Source organism: Xyrauchen texanus, chromosome 27 (genome assembly GCF_025860055.1).
Source record: "Xyrauchen texanus isolate HMW12.3.18 chromosome 27, RBS_HiC_50CHRs, whole genome shotgun sequence".
In the NCBI taxonomy this organism is placed as follows: domain Eukaryota; kingdom Metazoa; phylum Chordata; class Actinopteri; order Cypriniformes; family Catostomidae; genus Xyrauchen; species Xyrauchen texanus.
In genome coordinates, this window is record NC_068302.1 from 862,490 (window position 1) to 883,483 (window position 20,994).

General features: G+C 38.7%; 1 protein-coding gene across 8 annotated transcripts in view; it reads right to left on the minus strand.

The window, feature by feature from the left end:
* Nucleotides 1-325: 325 nt before the first annotated feature.
* The window catches only part of LOC127620635 (E3 ubiquitin-protein ligase MIB2-like), a 120,961-nt gene continuing 100,292 nt past the window's right edge, over nt 326-20,994 (minus strand). For 7 of the 8 annotated variants that reach the window (XM_052093829.1, XM_052093827.1, XM_052093832.1 and 4 more), the window contains 8 exons: nt 16,063-16,219; nt 11,820-11,974; nt 6,180-6,306; nt 4,869-5,093; nt 3,972-4,150; nt 3,559-3,743; nt 2,583-2,648; nt 326-1,243 (listed from right to left, as the gene is read on the minus strand). In XM_052093829.1, the coding sequence (XP_051949789.1) occupies nt 1,002-1,243; nt 2,583-2,648; nt 3,559-3,743; nt 3,972-4,150; nt 4,869-5,093; nt 6,180-6,306; nt 11,820-11,974; nt 16,063-16,219 (1,336 nt within the window). In that variant the 3' untranslated portion in view covers nt 326-1,001. The remainder of the gene's footprint in view (nt 1,244-2,582; nt 2,649-3,558; nt 3,744-3,971; nt 4,151-4,868; nt 5,094-6,179; nt 6,307-11,819; nt 11,975-16,062; nt 16,220-20,994) is intronic. The other variant, XM_052093828.1, reaches the window with a different exon arrangement.

A 20,994-nucleotide genomic window follows, 5' to 3' on the forward strand; every position in this document is an offset into this window, starting at 1 on the left:
TCAACAACCATTGAGTGCTGCTGTTTAACGTGATTGATCGGTCTTGGAGTCAGCTCATGTGTTTCTACTCATTACCTGAAAGTAGAAACATGCAAACATGTCAGGGACACATTTCACAACTCTTAACATTTGTTGCTTTGTGATTTTTGCCTCCAAACACTCATTACTGTAATGAATCACTACAGTAATCTACACTGTAATAACAAATGTCCCGCTTATATCAGCACACATTGATTTGAATCATTTAGTTGATATTAGCATAATTTGTATTAACATTTATTTGCAATGTCAGATACATTCCAAGAGCACCCCCCCCCCCCCACCACTTATTGTGACAAAAATCTCATTTTCATTCCTGAAATGCATTAGATGTTAAACTTGAAAGATTATTTATCATTCTCAACGGGGATTCTCAGCAGTAAAGATTGTTTCCCCTTTACATCAACATAACTTAAAGGCAGTACAACAAATACCACCCTGATGTATAAACACAACAACTATATTTACTTCTGTGAATTACAGTAATGCATTGGAGAGGAAAACGCCACAAAATTATCAAATCATTTGTGACAAATTCACAATGTGAGAAATCTGGCATTGTTTTTGACAGGTTGGTGATATCGAGATATGAGAGTAGTTCAAACAGAAGAAACAGAGAGTGTTGGGGTTTAATCATCACTTCAGCAGCAGGTGGAACATCTGGTGATCTCTAATGAACCACTTCAGTTACAGATATCGCAGCAGAATTCACCAGTGAAGAAACATATTCCACAAATCCATCATTCTCCTGAATCCAATTTTTCTTGTCCATCCATCAAAAAAACCTCACATGACACACACAGACAAGCACACATTGTCAAGCCATCATCCGCCCACTAACATCCTCCGTTCACTGGTCCAGCACACGCGGGCAGCAGCATTATGGCTAAATGAAGATGCTCGACAGGACAGACAATGAAGCACAAACTCTCTGCTTGGACACAACACACGCTCGCCGTCCGTCAGACAAACAGCTGGATTCTCTCGCGGATGGTCTGTCTGCAGATGGGGCAGGTTTTGAGCGCCGCGCTGCAGTCGATGCAGGATGCGTGTCCGCACTGGAACACCAGTTTGATGTGGTTGTCGATGCAGATGGGGCAGGTGATGCGCTCCTCCATCTGTCTGTAACGCGACTGCAGCTGCTCCAGCAGGTTATGCTGCTCTGAGCTGTCTGAGCTCGGGCTGCACTCCACCTCCGTTTCATCTGACATGGAGAAGATGAAACAGACACATTTAAAAAGGAAAAGTTAGTAGTGTTATGCAAATGTTCGTTGATGAAGGTTTTTGTGATTCAAGTGGTTTTAATGAAAGAAAATGACAAAAACATGATGACAGAAAAACTGTGTGATAATTAACATTAAGCTAGATTGCTTGTCTTGGTTTAACCCTTTAAGCTTTGAACGTGTTTTTAAAAATGTCCTGTTTCAGTGGCATACCCAAAATGAAAGGCTTATAACTCTATAAAATAACCAAAGACGGACAAGTGTTTGGTAACATTGCAAAGAAAACGATTTTAATGATATAGATTATGATACATTCTGAGACTCACAGCCAAAGAAACTGCTGAAAAATGACACACAAAAAACTGAGCCAAAAATGTGCCTTTTTTTATTTTTTGTTATTTGACATTGTATGTCTCTGCGTGTACAAAAAAAAAAATTCTCCTAGTGTCCAAAAGCCTCTCCAAACAAATAAAACAAAATATGCAATGACTAACAATGACTAAAGGTTTGCATAGGATGCAGACATGATTTTAGTCATGAGATTTCACAGAATGAGTTTCATTCTGTGTCATTTGAGTCATCATTGAGTCTGTGTCGTGTATTTGGCGCCATCTCCTGGTGGTCATATGTAACATTGTGCTTCATGTGGATTATCTAATGATCTATACATCTGATTATCTTGTGTGTGGACTCGATTGAAAGATATGTGAGATTTCATGTTCTGTTTATTTTTTGTGAAGTTATAAGTGAAAACACTGCATATAAGCAACACCAACATAATTGTCAAAGAGATATATTTAGCTATTACTCACTATATTTTTGTCTGTGAGTAAAACAAATAGGCTGGTTATATTCTACTCTTTGAGAACTTTCCAACAACATATGACACATGGATATTTGATTAGATTGATGTTTTTACAGATTACAATAATTAATACAGTGCAATTAGTTTTAATAATATATAAAAATGGGACACTTTTGATTTGCCTGAAAATGTTAAAGCACTTGTTCAGTTTTGGTCATAATGTCTACATGTATTGTAAAGTAGAGCTTCTAAACTTTCAAACAATACCTATTTTGTGTTGGTCAAGACTGCAGTTATTAAAATATAGATTTTTTTTTTCTTCTCGTGTGCCCTTCAGAGCTTAAAGAGTTAAGCTGTTCGGCTAGCTGGTGTCTCTGTCTGCCCAAACCCTTCAAAAACCAGCCAAGCAGACAGTCAGACAGGAGAGATAAGCTAAGGCCAGCGAACAAGCTCAGGCTGGTTTAAGCTTTGTTTTCAGCCGTGATAATTCAAGTGTAACTTTTAAAAACACTTACCTTGTCGAATTTTCTTTGTTATTGTCACCTGACACTGGATACATTTCTTCATTCTGTGAGCACATTCTGAATAAACACACAACACGAGACATCTTTTATTACTCAGATGCCATTGTTTACATAATGTTCCAAACTCTAGAAAGACACCATGCTGTATACTGTATACTATACATAGGGAACTACATTCTAGTGCAGCATCCTAGCTGAATAGATGCTCATAACTGAATTGAAAGTAACTATTAAAGGTCATTCCTGTTACAACATGGTCAAAATGCACATTTGAATGCAAACACTGTGCATCCAATGTGTGACAATCACTGACAATGACTTGGGAGGAAGTCGTTGTGTGTAATGAATAAGCGTGCACTGCTTCACACAATCAGTTTCTGTGGTAGGATGTGCCGTCGAAATTCATGTGTGTACTGCCTGGAAATTCATGTATGCCAGTTTTAGCCAGAGGCAGTGGAGTAAAACATTAGTGAAGTTTCAGGAAGTAAAAAAACAGCGTAATTAACGTGTTTTCCCAGCCTAAATATAATAATCAACATGTTTACCATATTGGATTTTCACTAAACTTTTCACTAAATCTGTCGTGAACCACTTTTACGTGACACAAGCAACATCTAGCTGATGAGATATTTTTAGAGCAGAAGAAAACTAGAAAAATGACTTTCAAAATGATTTTTCATGACTAAAGATTTGTTCAATATTCATGACTTTTCCAGGCCTGGAAATCACAATCCGAAAATTCCCTGATATTTGCAGGTTTTCCACGAGCATTGGAACCCTACAGTATATTAAACTACATTTTGGTGTAGCCATCGGGCATGTGACACCCAAAACACTTTCTAGATAGAGTTTGGAACAGATCTGCATATGTGGACAATACTGTATGTTTGCTCATATGATGATTCCTATTAACTCATCCTTTTTGGAGTGTGTGTGTGTGTGTGTATGTGTGTGTGTGTGATCGCACCCTCGCATGTGATGCTGTGTTGACAAGGAGAGAAGCGCACGAGGAGTGCAAACTCAGAGCAGATGAGGCACTCGCTGGGGCCCGTCACACTGGGCATGGCCAGGTTCGTCATGGTGTTGGGTGTAGTGTGAACCCGCCTCAGACTGCTGCTGCTTATACCCGTCCCACACGTGACCGCTTGAAGTCTGAACAGACACAAACACACCTGTTCTGATATATACTGATGAATGCATGACCACAGCAATACAGAAACACATTCATACATATCAGCATTTCATTAAGTTAGTAGTGTCACTACTTTCAGAAAACTACTCCACAACACTGGTGAAAATACTGGCAGGACAAGTGCAAATCTGTACAATCACAGACAGACAGACAGACAGACACACACACACACACACACACACTCACACCTGTGTTTCTCGGAGAAGCTCCGGATGAGTTGTTGTACAGTGCTGTCCGTCACCAGGTCCAGAGGACTTTTACCTTTATGATTGGCATAACTGATATCAGCCCCTTCCTGTGCCAGGAAGCAAGCAATAGCGGCACCAACATTGAGCTCTGTGTTCCCCATCAGACCTGAGCTACACAACTAAACACACACACAATCTCATCATCATCATCATCATCCAGACAACTCAGTTGAGTCGTCACTCTCTAGTCGCACTTTCATGTTAAAAAAAAAGCAAGTTCAACTTTTACAATATACTGCGATTGATTTTATGATTTTACACTTTAATTTAGTGCAATTTATTATATGAAAATTATGTGTAATTAACACAATAATTCATGCCCCTTAACCATAACAAGACATATTCCTACCAGTGGTCAATTTAAGCGTGAAATTCCATCTTCATGTGTCTGTGAGGTGAAGCCACTTTTTGTGTTTATTGAAATTAATCATTCACAATCATTTTTTGCCATGATAATGTAATGTCTTTGAATGATCTGATTATTATATTCATACTTAATTTGATTATTATATATTGGATTATCTCTATTTGGGGGATTTTGATTTATATGTGATTATTAAATATTTGATTAACCTCGTGCGACCCCGCATCCACATGGGTGGACGTAGTATTCTGACTTTTCTTTATGAATGCATAATTGAAATAAAATAAAAACTGACTGAATACTGTTAACAAGACTCTCGACCGTCGTTTAAGGGTTAAACTTCTGCCGCACAGAGTCACATGACACAACTGTAATCGATTAACAGCCCTATCAAAAACTAAAACGTTTAACCCTTAAACGACCCTAAAACGAAAGTTTTGGTTGTCATGAATAAAACCTCCAGTTGTTCTCACCCTGCTGTACAGAACGGATCCCTCGCCCTCGCCGCTGCTCATGACGGTGGTCAGCTGCTGTCTGCTGAGGGCCGTGTGCATGGCCGTGTCTCCATCCTCATCCTCTGCATTCACGTCCGCACCCTCCGTCACCAGCAGGGACAAGAGAGCCACATGACCCTGAGTCACGGCCAGCTGCAGTGCCGTCTGATTACGATTGTTCCTGATGTTGATTTCACAGCGACCCTAAACAGGAAAAAGAAAACAATCAGGTTAAACTGCCAGACTTTGTGTTTCTCATGATCTTAAAACATCTTTTGATTGAAACGTTTGTACTTGAATACTTCTGATGAGTTTTGTAGACAAATCTAAATGAAGTATAAAGACTATATTAAGATAGCGCAGTATCTCCCATCAGTCGTAGCGTGCGTGTACCGGCCACCAGTGAACATGTGCAGTAATATGGAGTATAATTTCACAGACTCGTGTTTGACAGCTGATGAGACGTGTTCATGTTCTCTCATGTCGTTCTCGATTTACAACGACATGAGAGAGACAAAAAATGGTTGCGTTTAGGAAACAAAATGACCGTAGGGTATGACTCTTGTTCAAGCAGCTGATAATAGTGATATTATAATTTCCAGTATGTCACAACACTAATTTAACAAGCTCCACACAGGAACTGCCAACTATACTGTGACATGTAGAAATGTTTTCAGTAACGCACTTACAATGGATGTCTATGGTGCAAGATGGTTTTAGAGGAAAAATGTGCAGTTATTATATGTGTTGAAAACATGTGGAAATCGTCCTTTTGAGGTGGTACTACTGAACCTTTCTGTGTGCATGAACGTCTGGTGTCGTGTTTCTAATGTATCTCCTGTTTGCTGAAGTCAGATCCATGTAAATGGTGCTTTACAGATTCAAGAATGCATTACATAACTTCCTTTCCTTATATCCAAAGTGAAGGTTTCCGAGTCTACTTTTCGAGCTGATCATGACGTAAGTTGAAATGTTGGGTAAAATTCCCATAGACAGGATGGGTTAATATTTCCATCATATCAATCTCGTGTGTTTAACTGTTTATTTAACTGTTTTGCTTCTACTTTTAAAACAGCGAGACAGTTGCATATTTTGAAGGTTTATTCTCAGTGCTGCACACTTGCCCCATAGACTTCCATTATAAGTGCATTACTGTAAAAGTGTTTCATTTGTTTATGTATGTTTATTTTAATAAAATGAGATACGAGTACGAAATTATGTTCTGTGGTAATCGACAGCATGTCACAGATATTTTTGATCACTGGTAAATTGATTTAAGGTCTTTCACACCTCTTTGAGGAGTATCTCGGCTACATCACGGTGGTTGTTCAAGGCGGCCAGATGCAGCGCAGAGAAACCATCTTCCTTCTTAACATCAGCCAGCTGTCGTGCTCGTGCCAAGATCATCTCAGTTGCTCTGGAGGTGCACACACGTACACGCACACACACACACACGTACACGCGCACACACACACACACACACACGTACACGCACGCACACACGCACAAATACACAAAGGGTTAGCCTCAAATGGCATCCAGAATATCAGCAATATTATTCCAAGTCTTAAAGGAGACCTTTAATGCCCCTTTTTACAAGAAGTAATATAAGTCTCAGGTGTCCTCAGAATGTGTCTGTGAAGTTACAGCTCAAAATACCCCACGGATCATTTATTATACCATGTTATAAAATGCCTCTTTTTGGAGAAATCAAAAACACGCTGATTTCGTGTGTATCTCTTTAAATGCAAATGAGCTGCTGCTCCCCGCCCACGACATAGCTCTAGTTGCCATGAATACAGTCAGACACAATGCTAACTTTAGCTGGAATCAGCTAACAGAGAAACGTCCTGAAAAGCGATTTGCAAACATTCACAATTTTAAGTGCAATACTTCCATCTATAGGATATAAAGCTGGAACACGAACAGTTGGTACTAATTGTACTCATTCACAAATCAGTCTGGTGTAAAATGATTTGTACAAACACATTTCAGGCACATTTCCTTCAAAAACAAAACTTGTCCACTGCGCCTTCAGCGGCTCTGATGCTGGGAGTACATGAAGACTGTTATGTTCACTTTTACAGCAACAACAGAACACTTATGAGACATTATTCTTCTCACTGTATCTGCTCCAGCGAACTGTGTGTACATCACTCAGGGGAGGAGCTACGATAATAGGGTGGAGTCCGTCACCAGTCATGGGCGTGGCCTGATCTAATGTGACGTCACTTTAGAACAGAAATGAAAAGAGTTCATTTTGACACACTGTAGACTTTTAACATTGTAGGGTGGTTGTGTACACACACTGCAGACTCACATTTATGTACAAACACCATGTAAAAGTCAATTTTGCATAATAGGTCCCCTTTAAGATTTACTTAAGGAAGGGTTAGATATTTACATTCTACATATCCGTTTTTCTTCTAGAATTGTTCTTACTGAAGTGAATGATTTCACACATGGCGTCAGGGGTTTATTTACATTCACTTTTATTGCATCTGTTTTCCATACACTGAAAGTGAATGCTGAGTGAAGTGAACTTTCGGACTAACATCTCCTTCTGTGTTGAACAGAAGAAAGAAAGCTATATGGGTTTGGAATGAGGGCAAGTAAATGTACGAACTGTATATGAATAAAGAGCAAATATGAAGTGACAAATCCAAAGAATGACTGTCTATTGCTCTGGGTCATACTAAGACACAGATACAGTTGAAGTCAGAAGTTTACATACACCTTAGCCAAATACATTAAAACACATTTTTTCACCATTACTGGCATTTAATGGTTGAAAAAATTCCCTGTCTTAGGTCAGTTAGGATCATTACTATATTTTAATAATGTGAAATGTCAGAATAATATAGAGAGAATGATTTATTTCAGCTTTTATTTCTTTCATCGCATTCTCAGTGGGTCAGAAGTTTACATACACTTTGTTAGTATTTGGTATTATTGCCTTTAAATGGTTTAACTTGGGTCATATATTTTGGGGATCCTTCCACAAGCTTCTCACAATAAGTTGCTGGAATTTTGTCCCATTCCTCCAGACTGAACTGGTGTAAGTGAGTCAGGTTTGTAGGCCTCCTTGCTCGCGCACACTTTTTCAGTTCTGACCACAAATTCGGATTGAGGTCAGGGGTTTGTGATGGACACTCCAATACCTTGACTTTGTTGTTCTTAAGACATTTTCCCACAACTTTGGGGATATGCTTGGGGTCATTGTCCATTTGGAAGACCCATTTGTAACCGAGCTTTAACTTCCTGGCTGATGTCTTGAGATGTTGCTTCAATATATCCACATCATTTTCCTTCTTCATGATGTCATCTATTTTGTGAAGTGCACCAGTCCCTCCTGCAGCAAAGCACCCCCACAACATGATGCTGCCACCCCCATGCTTCACGGTTGGGATGGTGTTTTTCGGCTTTCAAACCTTTTTCCTCCAAACATAACGATGGTCATTTTGGCTAAATAGACAAAATGCGTCTCCTTCCTGAGCAGTATGATGGCTGCGTGGTCACATGGTGTTTATACTTGTGTACTATTGTTTGTACAGATGAACGTGGTAAAATTAGTTTTAATGACTTCAACCTAAGTGTATGTAAATTCTGTCTTCAACTGTAAATGCTTAACAAATTAAATAATGTAACCTCATCATAATTTTTCACATTACAGTAATGAGAATTTAGGATGAAATGTGCTTAACTGTGATGAAACAAAAACTTAATTTCCATTTTGGGGCAACATGTGACTGGTATCATGAGATTCACCCTGATAACTTGTGAATATTGAAAGAGTCAAACCAAACAGATGTACCGACTATATATATATATATAAAAGGGCTAATACAAGGCTAGGTGTGCATTTAACCATTTTAAATACACGACGTGGAGGTGAAGAACCATGCACTGCAAAGTGCATTTAAAATCATTTAATGCACACCTTGCCATGGATTATCCTGCTTATACCATGTTTACTGGCTAGCATTGATTAGTTAAAGCTGTCATTAATTAATGCAGCGCAAATTTGAATGGGAACAATAAAAAATTATGGTTAACATTATTTACTGGTTGCTAGATCTAGAGTTTTGTCTTTTTAAATAAGACACAGAGATAAAGTAGTGTGTTAATTTTGGAGACCAAACACTCTTTAAAAACTCAATCCAGATATAATAAGAGCAACATAATGTAGAAGGGTTTCACTCCTGAGAACATGTAATATTCAATTCCTATTTGTGTCATTTTCACAATAATGAGAAAAAGTGTCGTTGCTGACGTGACAAGTGTCACTAACTGTTCATGATAAGGAGAAAATCCACTTGACCTCTGAGCCTTGCAGATAACTAAACCGCAAAAAGCAGCCTGTTATGAAACCGTCTCCATTCTGAGCTTCAGTCACGGGGTGCCCTCTAGTGGTAATAGGCACACATGTTGAGTAGGACAGCCATTTTAGATGAATATTTATGATATTGCAATATAAATAGTCATGTCTCCTCTTGTCGGACAGAGAAAGACTTTCCTAACCAACGCATTAGGTGAGTAATACGGGGCTTACGCACACTGGTGTCTCTTCCGTGTTTCCTGTAGTGCTTCACAGTTGATTTAAAGATGGCACTGCATGACATGATGATGTTGTTTTGTGATGTGATGGTTAATTCCAGATCTGAGACTATATTCTTGTTCAGAGATAGTTTGAACCAAGGCATAAATCGCAATGTCTCATTACGGGGGACAGCAGAGTAAACGCATTAATGTAGAACTGCGATTAAAACTGACTGGAACTACCTGTGCATTAACCGGTTTTAACCCATGCGTTCCAGCCAATCAGAATTGAGTTTTCAAATAAGCCATGGTATAAATATATACTGTATATACAATACATTCTAAATTATATTTAAGTAATATCACACGAGCAAGACTGCTATATGGCCCTATTTAGGTCCATATAGCATGATTGCGAGTGTGATATTGCTTATATACAACAGTTCAATGAACAAGTCAATTTTAAATAAATTAGGAGTACTGTTATGAAGGTAAGTGAGGACCCAAGAGCGATGTCAATGAAAATAGAGTCTTTAATGAGAATTCTTATGAAGCAAAAGATGAACACAAATATATCCAGATAATTATCAGTGAACAGCGTAGAGTGGCGGATGCCAACAGGACAGGACTGGACAGCGGCAAGCAAGACAGTGGTTGTATCAACGTGTGAAACTCTAGTGAGACTCAGACAACGACAACAGCGAAAGCAGAGAAAGAAGTAGAGATCTTAATCAGCGGGAAGCAGGAACAGGTGGGAAGAGAATTAACAGAGAATTAAGGGGAGATGAGGAGCAGCTGGAGGAAGAGGGAAAGGGGGAGAAATAACCTAAAAGGGTCAGCAGAGGGTGAAAGAGTAGAGGGAAAGAACAAGAACAAAACATATTATGACAAGACAACACAAGACATGACAAGTACGGTCATAAAAACGCATTTATGTATGGAACTACTTTCTTACGTGACCGATCAGAATCTGCCGTTACTGTTTAAAACAAATTATGCGTCCAAGCCTTCGTTAGTAATTCAAGAAGTTCACATCAGAAAGAGTATCACGGCTTGTGCTGTATCAAACAAATTATTGGATAAATAAGTATGAATGTGTGTGTGTATGAGAGTGAGTGAGAGAGAGAGAGAGACGGACAGATGGAGCGTGTGGAATCACCTGTTGCCACTCCCAATCAGTGATGCTGTCAGCTTTCTGAAGATCAGCTTTCTCAGTGGAAAAATAACATCCAAGCGGGGTTTTTCTCCCTATTTCACAGTATCCGGTGCGCAAGTGTCGATCACTATAGAAACCGCACGCATGGTGTAATTAATCAGTCTGATGTGTCTCTCAGCTGTGATGAGCCGTAATGCTGAAGTTGTTCATTTAAAGCCGTTTAAAGATATTTGCTAGCTTTAATAGTGTAGTAGTAATACCAGCGATCATGGAGAGCTGTTTTATGTAAACATTGGCTGACTGATTCACTTCACGTCACCTAACGGGCTCATATTACACACAAAAATGATCTTTTGCATCACCTGCTGGCTAACATATGTAATGTAAAAAAAATTATAAACTGAAGCTGCACTGCTCTTACACTTTAGTTTAGAACGGCACCAACATAAGCAGAGTGAAACACACACAGTGAAGTACGAGTGCTGATGGTGTCAGACCACCAGTGCTCATGGAATGTCTCTCGTCCAATCAGATTTGAGGACTGGAACTAACTGTTGTATAGTTTATAAAGACTTTAAAAAACCATACATTGTATGTTTCCAGGTTCAGTGTGAATAAATGACTTGTGTATATTTACTTTATGTGAATTAAGCTTGCACTGTACAGACGAAATACATAATTAAATGTTCCATTTCAATTATTATTATTAATTCAATTATGACAGCAAATTGCCAGCCAAAATGTCATAATTGTGACAGTCCTAGTGGATAAACCTGTAACTGCAGGCCGAACTCTTACCCTAAACATTATCCTGAAATCTGATTGGTTGATTGGAATGTAGATCCAGGAACACGTCCTGCTTGTGTAAATCACATTAAGTGTGACAACATGCGTGTTTGTGTTGGTAGTGTGTCCCTGTGGCAGTTTAAGTGAACTGGGTCAGTGTTCAGAAAGAATCTGGGTAAGTATTCTCATGCCAGTGGAGGAGATGTGTGTGTGCCACAGATCATGTCCAGCAGCAGAAGAGAAATATCCACCACTGACTGCTGCAGCCCACAGGAAATGCAACATTCAGGATGTGATGTACATGTCACCAGAGGCAGAAAATCAAGGTAACCAGAAGACGACCACATAAACACATCACATATGAATCCAAATACACATTGAATAACCTATTTGGACCCTTAATGGACATGAGAATGAAGTATCTGCAGGTATGTTCCTTGTAAACTCACAGTTTGTTTCCTTTGAGGGCGGCGTGATGCAGCAGGTTAAAGCCACGGTTGTTCTGCTGGGTGAAATCTATGTTGGGCACCACAGTGAGAATCTCGATAATGCTTCTGAAGTCTTTAGCGATGGCGTCATGTAACGGTGTATCTCCATATGAATCCTGACAACACAACAACATTCACTCAATCAATGATCTTCCACGTCCAAATGTTGTCTTGTAGTGTTGGGTAAAATTAAGGTCTCTTTACACAATAGTCTCATTTGAGTCTAAGACCTTCTAATTGCCAATTTAGATTTAACTCGGTGTCAATAACTTTTAATAATTAACTGCAATGTTAAATTTATTTGGAATTACACAAAAGGTTTTTGCATTCCAAAAGTAGGGGAGAGTGGAGCATAAACTAACACACATCAATCAATCAATCAAAGTTTATTTCTATAGCACACTTAAAAACAACAAAAGTTGACCGAAGTGCTGTAAAAAACTAACCAACATGTAATAAATGGTATAAATAAAATAACACCATAAAATGTTACAATGACTCATAAGCAAGGGAGAACAGGTGGGTCTTTAGATTAGACTTTAGACATTCCACAAGCGAGCCTGGAACACCCAACAGTAGACTCTGAGACTATCTTAAAGACCTTGGAGTCTGACATTGATGGAGAAGTTCAGAAATATAAAGTGGTGCCAGCCCATGGAGGCCCTTATATATACCAACAATAAAACCTTAAACTGAATCCTGTATGAGACCGGTAACCAGTGCAGAGAAGCCAAGTCCGGAGTAACACTGTCATATTTCCTAGTTCCAGTCAGGAGTCTAAAGACGAGACAGTGATGCTTGAGATACACCTAAATACAGTGCATTACAATAATCCAGTCTAGCAGAAATAAAAGCATGAACTGCAATCTCCAGATCTTTTAAAGACAAAAAAGGTTTTAATTTTGATATTTGTCAGAGTTGGAAAAAAACGCCTCTAACCACAGCCTTTATTTGTTGATCAATTTTTAAATGAGAGTCAAAGATGACACAAAGGTTGCGTGCCTCTGTATGAAGATTAGAGGCCAAAGGTCCTAAATGACTAGTCAAATTATTAAAAGGATTAGTTTTGCCAAAAAATAAAACTTCTGTCTTAGAATCATTTATCTGGAGAAAATGAGCCGCCATCGATCTTTTAATATCTTGAAGACCACCCAGCAGAAATTCTATTGCAGTTATCAGTGGATTTCAAAGGCAGATAGCACTGAATATCATCTGCATAACAATGATAATCGATTATGTATTTCCGAAAGATAGACTGTAATGGTAATATGTATAACGAGAACAAAAGTGGTCCCAAACTTGACCCTTGAGGTACTCCACAGGTGATAGAAGCAGAGGCAGAAGAATGATTCCCAATCTCAACAGAAAATGTACTCCCCTTTACATAATTTGAGAACCACTCAAGGGCAGTGTTTTGAAGGCCCACTCAATTTCTAACTGGTCTAAAAGAATATTGTGATCAATGGTGTCAAAGGCTGCGCTGAGATCCAGGAGAATTAGAATGGCACTTTTACCTGAATCAACCGCCAGCAACAGATCATTGGTCACTTTGATAAGAGCAGATTCTGTGCTGTGTTTGACTTTAAAACCCGACTGATATTTATCCATAATACCATTACTCTGCAAAAATCCTGAAAGTTGACTGAAAACATCCTTTTCTAGGACTTTAGATAAAAACGACAGTTTGGAAATAGGAAGAATCTGAAGAATCAAGACTGGACTTTTTAAGCAGGATGGCAAAACGCCATTAATAAGACTGCTATTTATTATTGACAAGAGGCTAGGTCCCAAAATGTCTAAAGCCTCTCTAAAAATGAGAATGGGAACAACATCCAGTGAACCGCCAGCAGGCTTCATGTGCCGAATCCCATCTACTAAATCAGAAAGAGACACTGATTCACACATTGAAAGGTGAACCGAACACAATACAGAAATTAAAGGAAGTAATCAGGAGTAGTGATGGCAGATTTAATGGCATCAATATTAGAAATGAAAAACTCCAGAAGTAGCTTCAGGAAATGTTGTAGCTGTAGGTTTTAATACATCATTAATTGTAATAAATAAACTTTAGGGTTATGTGAATTTCTTGAAATTAAATCAGAGAAAAACTTATGTTTAGATGCCTTGACAGAACATTGATATTCAATAATGAAATCTCTCAAAAATTCATACGACACTTGACGCTTATCTTTTTTCCACTTTCTTTCTGCTTTCCTCCATTTCTGTCTGAGCACCTGACGGCACAAGTGCATACAGAGTTGAACGAGGAGACGGATTCTTCAATGCCCAGGCCTGGAGATGGAGACTCAATGGTGCACAAGAAAGGAGAAAGCCATAAACAGTTGAAAAATGGCAAGATGTGGTAGCATTGATAGAACTAACACAGCAACCTGATGGTTTATGATTAGAGACAATACCAGAAACTAATATCGAACATGATAGAAAAACGTCTTCAATAACCACATTTGAAACTGGAAAGCCCAATGACAAAATCAGATCCAATGTGTGACCTTGCCTAAGTGTGGAACTTAAAACAAACTGAGTTAAATTAAACGACTCAATGAGATTGCCTTCAATGGCTTACTCGGGCAACACACATGAATATTAAAATCACCAAGGATTGCAGTGAGAATGAGGCACAATACAAGATACAAATTCTGAAAATTCAGCAATAAAATCCTTTGTGTTCTTAAGAGGTCTATCTATAACAGCACAAAGAACTGGACTACACTTTAAACTGCTGAACCTCAAAAGTACAATATTGTTCTGGCGATAACAAACGGCAATTGAAGCGGCTACCCCTCCAGCTCGACCCGTGGTCCTTGGAGAGCTCATAAATTCACAGTGACCAGGAGACGCTTCTGCTAAAGGACTCGCCGACACTTAACCAAGTCTCAGTCATAAAGAGAAAGTCAAGATTATGGGCTGAAATAAATCATTGATTAAGAAAGTCTTGAGGAGAGATCTTCCATTTAATAAAGCCAGGGTGGTAGAATCATTTGAAGAAAAACCACGAAGTTGAGATGACAACAGCGGGACATAACCCAGGGAACGGTGAACTCCTACTACGACAGTGACAATTCTCTGATTCGGACTTTAATGTCTGTTCCAAATGCTCCAGAAAAACAGGAACAAGACAAACATTTCTCGCAGCAAAAGCGCAGTGCGATCTCCTCAAACAAACCAAGACACCACCACGCTTCCCTCGTCTCTTATAGCGTTTCCTTTTATGCAATGAGCAGATATCCGCCGGCAGCAATGTCAAAACTGGAGGATCAGAAGCATTTTGGTCTCCGGGATTCCATCTGCAGAGATCTGCCGTAGAGTGTTGAATATTGAAAAGGAACTTGCGATTGTAAAGTAAGAGCGAGTTAAGTCCTTGTGCAAACAGATAAAGTAAACAATACATGAAACATGACACAGGACGGCAGCCTGCTGACAAGAGTTTACCAACAAACTGGTATGAAGAAACCTCATTCATTTAACTGTTGCATATCAACACTGCGAACAGAATAATGTATTTAGTTGAACTTCTATTCATTTGAATTAGATACAGATGTTAGAGGGGGATTTTAAGCTGTCATATGGTTGGCTATGGGGTACATAGTAACATTTCACTTCACATCTTTCCAGCTAGATAATGAAAAAGTTCATACTGTATTCATTATTATACCAGACATGAGTCAAATTAATATGAAAAAACTCAAGTGCATTTACAAAAACCAAAAAGTGTTAGTCTGTGCCCTCAATCATGCGCAGGCCCACATGGAATCTGCAGATTTTTTCCCCACATTTTGGGGGAAATCTTCGCATTACCAATGGGTTTACACACATAGTAAAATGTTGCATTTGTAAGTACAGGCATAACCAAATGACCTCATCGTGTTTTTGTTTTTATCTATAAGGTCCTGTGACAATGAACAAATGACTGTTGTATTACTATTCATTTATTGCCCCATAATACATTTACATACAGTTCCTGAATATTATTAACTACATATTTAAATATACAAACTTTTATATTTACTTCATTTGTATGTATTGTATTTCAATGGAAACATCAGCCGTGACAAGATAAACCCGAAATACACAGCTGTTCAACACTTCTTTTTACATATCTAAAAGTTGCTTGTCTGATAATCAAATGAAAATGTCATATTATGTCTATTATATCGAAGTAGTAAATGTGTGTAGTATATGTCACCTGCAGGTTGATGTCAGCGCAGTGTTCTGTCAGCACTCTCACCACATCGGTGAAGCCTTTATTGACAGCGATGTGCAGAGCGGTACACATGGAGTTATTCAACAGATTCACACTGGCTCCTTTACTGAGTAACAGACGTGCAACCTCTGCCTGATTCCTGCACACACACAAACACAGCACAAAATGAGACAACAGTGTGTAACAGTGTAGCACAGACAACACAAACATTTGCTTTCTGAAGTTGAGAGCCATAAAAGATCATAAACAACAAACACTTGAACTTGACAAGTAATTCAGTTATGATATCAAGCACATCAGGAATGTTTTGTGTTTGATAGTTGAGGCTGAACGATGACAGTGGGAGATGTTTCTGAGGTTAAACCTCTATTAAACATACACAGTATTACCATAAAAACACAGCAAAACATGTTAAGAACATCACACGTGCATTATATCATCATCAGTCTTGATGACATCCTTTAATACTGTTGCTTCTCAAGATACAAGCTACTCATTACTTGAAGTAGATTAACTACAGTCAAGCTACTCTTAAAAAAGTAGCGAGTTACACTACAAGTTACTAACAAAAAGTAGCTTCAACCCAGATCAGGTGACAAAATTAATATATATAATTCTGTATATATATTCAGTAAGCTGAATTTGACCATGGTTTTACTACAGTAACTACAGTTTAATCATATACTGTAAATATAGCACATATATAACAGGAAGTGTTACAAGTCAATTACATTTTATTTGTATAGCGCCTTTCACAACACACATAATTTCAAAGCAGCTTTACAGAAGATCAGCATTAACAGACGATAAAACTGTAATGTCTATAATGTCTTAGAGTCATCATTGAGTAGTTTGATAAAATACGATTGTTAATAGTGTATAAAAATAATTAAATGATATTTGTATTGATAACCCAAGTGAGCAAGCTGTAGGCGACTGTGGCAAGGAACACAAAACTCCATAAGTGTAACGTCACGCCAGCAGAGGGAGCCCTCTCCCGAGTACTGACTGTGTGCCACTCCCTCTACTTCTCTGGTTACTTCCTGTTTGTGAGATATTTAAGCATGACCTGGCCAACAGGCCATTGCGAAGTATTGCCAGTCTACCTGCCTTGCTAAGCGTTCACTTGTCATTGTCTTGTTTATCACATGTATGACCTTTGCCAGCTTTGTTCTGTTTTTGCCTCTTGGATTATCCCTTTTGCTCTGTTGTTTGGATTGGACTGCCTCATCGTGTCTTACCTCTGCCTGCCTTAAAGTTTATGCTATCTGCCTGCCGATCTTGATTTGTTTGCTGTGTATTTTAATAAACGACTGCATATGGATTCAGCCTTGGCTTCCACCTCATTACAATAATATGTGGATTAATGGAGAAAAATAACATTGGGAGAAACCAGACTCACTGTGGGGGCCAGTTCCCCTCTGACTCATGAATATAAAGACAATATAACTTATGTATAGTTAAAGTCATGCTTTAAAATATTAAACTTAGTAAGTGTTAAGGGTCAGTGTTTAAACAAAGATTTTGGCTGTAAGATTAATGACTAATGTCTTTGAAGTCCATCCTGGATTAACTGCAGAAGTTCACATAGATGCAATTGTCTTTGTTAATTGGCTGATGACGGCTTTTGTTGGTAATTAATTGATAGTCGATGTATTTCATTTCAAGAGTGAAGTCCATCATTAGACCGAGGTGATGCTGGCAGAGATCATTGAGGTGCATCGCTGTTCAACCGGCAGGTCATTTCATTGAGGTCTATCCTAAGTCCAAGGTTCAGGCAGTGGCATATGAAGTATTCCATGTCTTATGGTTGGTGTTGGCATCAGTTCATCCTCTGAAGTCCATCATAATAGACTGAAGTGATGTTTGGCTGGCACCGCCTGCATTTAGTCATCATCACACAGCGACACGTAGCAGTTGAGTCCAACACAAAGCAGGAATGGAGCTGGATCCAGCCGGTTCTGGTGACCTCAGGATATGAATCCCAAGACTGAGACATGGAAACAAAAATATTAATATTAGCGTAGATGCCATTCAATTTATTGCAGAGTTATAGATCATGATCATTGTTTCTGGTTCTGGCAGACCTAACTAAAGCAGCCTAACTGTGAGTTGAAGGATAAGTTAGGTGTATGTCTGGCTAAACAGAAGAGTCTTTAGACTTAAACTGAGTGAGTGCGTCAGCATCACGAATAGGGTTAGGGTAATATTCCATTGTTTAGGAGTGTGGCAGGGCGGAGGGCGAGGCCGGGACGTGATTCCACACACCCGGCCCCTAATCAGGCTAATTAGAGCTTGAGAGGGATAAAGGCCGACCGAAGATGGTAGTGCGACGGAGAGAGAGATTTACAGACACCTTTGTGTAAAAGAGCCAAATATGAAAAGGATCTTCCTCCTTTTTTGTTAGGATTTTGATATTCTAGAAACTACTAACAGGGCAGAGTTTTGCAATCGTAATGAACATAATGGAATATAGCGTGGTAGAAGATCACTTAAGTACTGCGGAGACCATTCAAAGCTTTGTTAACAGAATTTTAAAATCAATACGGAATTTAACAGGTAGCCAATGTAACGATGATAAAATGGGGCTAATATGATCATATTTCTTGGTTCTCGTCAGCACTCTGGCTGCTGTATTTTGAACCAATTGAAGTTTATTTATTGATCTTGCTGGACATCCTCCCAGTAATGCATTACAATAATCTAGTCTTGAGGTCATGAATGCATGAATTAGTTTTTCGGCATCAGCAACAGAGAGCATGCCTTAATTTAGCAATATTTCTTAGGTGGAAGAATGCTGTGCTACAAACATTTGTAATTTGATTTTCAAAGGATCAAACATAACACCAAAGTTCTTCACTGTTGAAGATGATGTAACAGTACATCCATCGAGAAACATATTTTTAGGTTTCTGGTCCAATAATTAGTACCTATGTTTGTCAGAATTGAGAAGAAGGAAAATTCTGTCCATCCAAACAGTTATTTCATTGATACACTCTGCTAATTTGGAGAATTGTGAATTTTCGTTGGGTTTTGAAAAAATATAAAAGAATATCTGGTTCTGTTGAGACTTTATTCCTAACCAATTTAGCCACAGTACTGAATAACCATCTAGGATTGTTGTGGTTATTTTCTATGAGTTTACTAAAATATGCTGACCTGGCAGCTTTGAGTGCGTGTTTGTAGCTACAGACACTATCCTTCCATGCACCGCGAAATACTTCTAATTTTGTATTTTTCCACTTCAGCTCCATTTTCCGAGCTGCTCTCTTGAGAGCATGAGTGTGATCATTGTACCACGGTGCAGGGCTTATTTCTAAAATAAGCTATCTGGAGTGCTAGAGAAGACTGAATTTATATTTTCTGTTATTTCATCAAGTTCTTCTCGACTTTTTGTCTTTCTGAGTATATGAGACATTTCTGGAAGATTATTAGTGAGGCTGTCTTTAGTGGTCTAATGAATAGTTCTACCTGAACAATAGCGTGGTGTAGATTGAGTAACATTAGCTGATTGCAGCATACAAGAGACAAGGTAATGATCTGAGATGTCATCGCTCTGCTGCAGAATTTCTATAGTATCAACATCAACTCCATATGACAGAATTAAATCTAGCGTATGATTATGGTGATGAGTTGGTCCTGTTACATTTTGTCTGACTCCAAGAGAGTTGAGAATATCGATAAATGCTAATCCCAATGTATCATTTTCATTATCGATGTGAATGTTGAAGTCACCAACAATTAAAGCTCTATCTACATTAACTACAAGATGTAGTAGATGTAACTGCAAATTCACCAAGGAAATCAGAATAAGGCTGGAAGTTTAAGTCTTTTGAAGTAATAATGTGACACCATCAGATATAAATAAAACAATCTCTATCATCTTTTGCGTATAGAACACCCAGCCTTATTCTGACCAGACGAGGCTCATGTTTATAACAATAACCTGAGGGAGTAGATTCATTTAAACTAATATATTCATCCGGTTTAAACCAGTTTTCAGTCAAACAGAGAGCATCAAAACTATGATCTGTAATAAATTAATTTACAATTAGTGCTTTGGTAGAAAGAGATCTAATGTTTAGTAGCTTTATCTTTATATGATGTTTATCTTTAATTTTTTTCAAGTTTGACCTTGATAATTGTTTTTCTAAATGATTTAGTGAGAGTTTTGTGTTTGGTAGTTCAGGGAACAGACACAGTCTCTATGAGATATCTAGGAGATACTGTCTTTATGTGTTGTAGTTTATGTGACCTGTGTGACATCTCAAGGCAGCTAGCAGATGTTCGGATTAACCAGTATGTCTGCTTCCTGACCTGGGCCCCAATTAGTCAAATACTATCATTAACACTATGAGCCAAATTACTAGAGAGGAGAGCAGCACCTTCCCTGGAGGGATGGAGTCCATCTCTCTTTAGCAGGTCAGGTCTACCCCAAAAACTCTTCCAATTGTCAATAAATCCTATTTTATTCTTCAGACACCACTCAGTCATCCAGCCATTCAGTGACACTAATCTACTCTAAACCTCGTCATCACGATGAGCAGGGAGGGGGCCAGAGCATATTACAGTGCCTGGCATCGTTTTTGCAAGTTCACACACCTCTTTAACATTATCTTTAGTGATCTCCAATTGACGAATCCGGACATTGTTAGTGCCGACATGAATAACAATTGTAGAAAATCTACATTTAGCATTAGCCGGCACTTGTAAATTTGATCAGATGTCATATGCTCTGTCATCCGAAATGCATTTAACAATAGTGGCTAGAGGGGATTGGGTAGCTCAGCAAGTATTGACGCCGACTACAATCCCTGGAGTCACGAGTTTGAATCCAGGGCATGCAAAGTGACTCTAGCCAGGTCTCCTAAGCAACCAAATTGGCCCAGTTGCTAGGGAAGGTAGGGAGGTTTC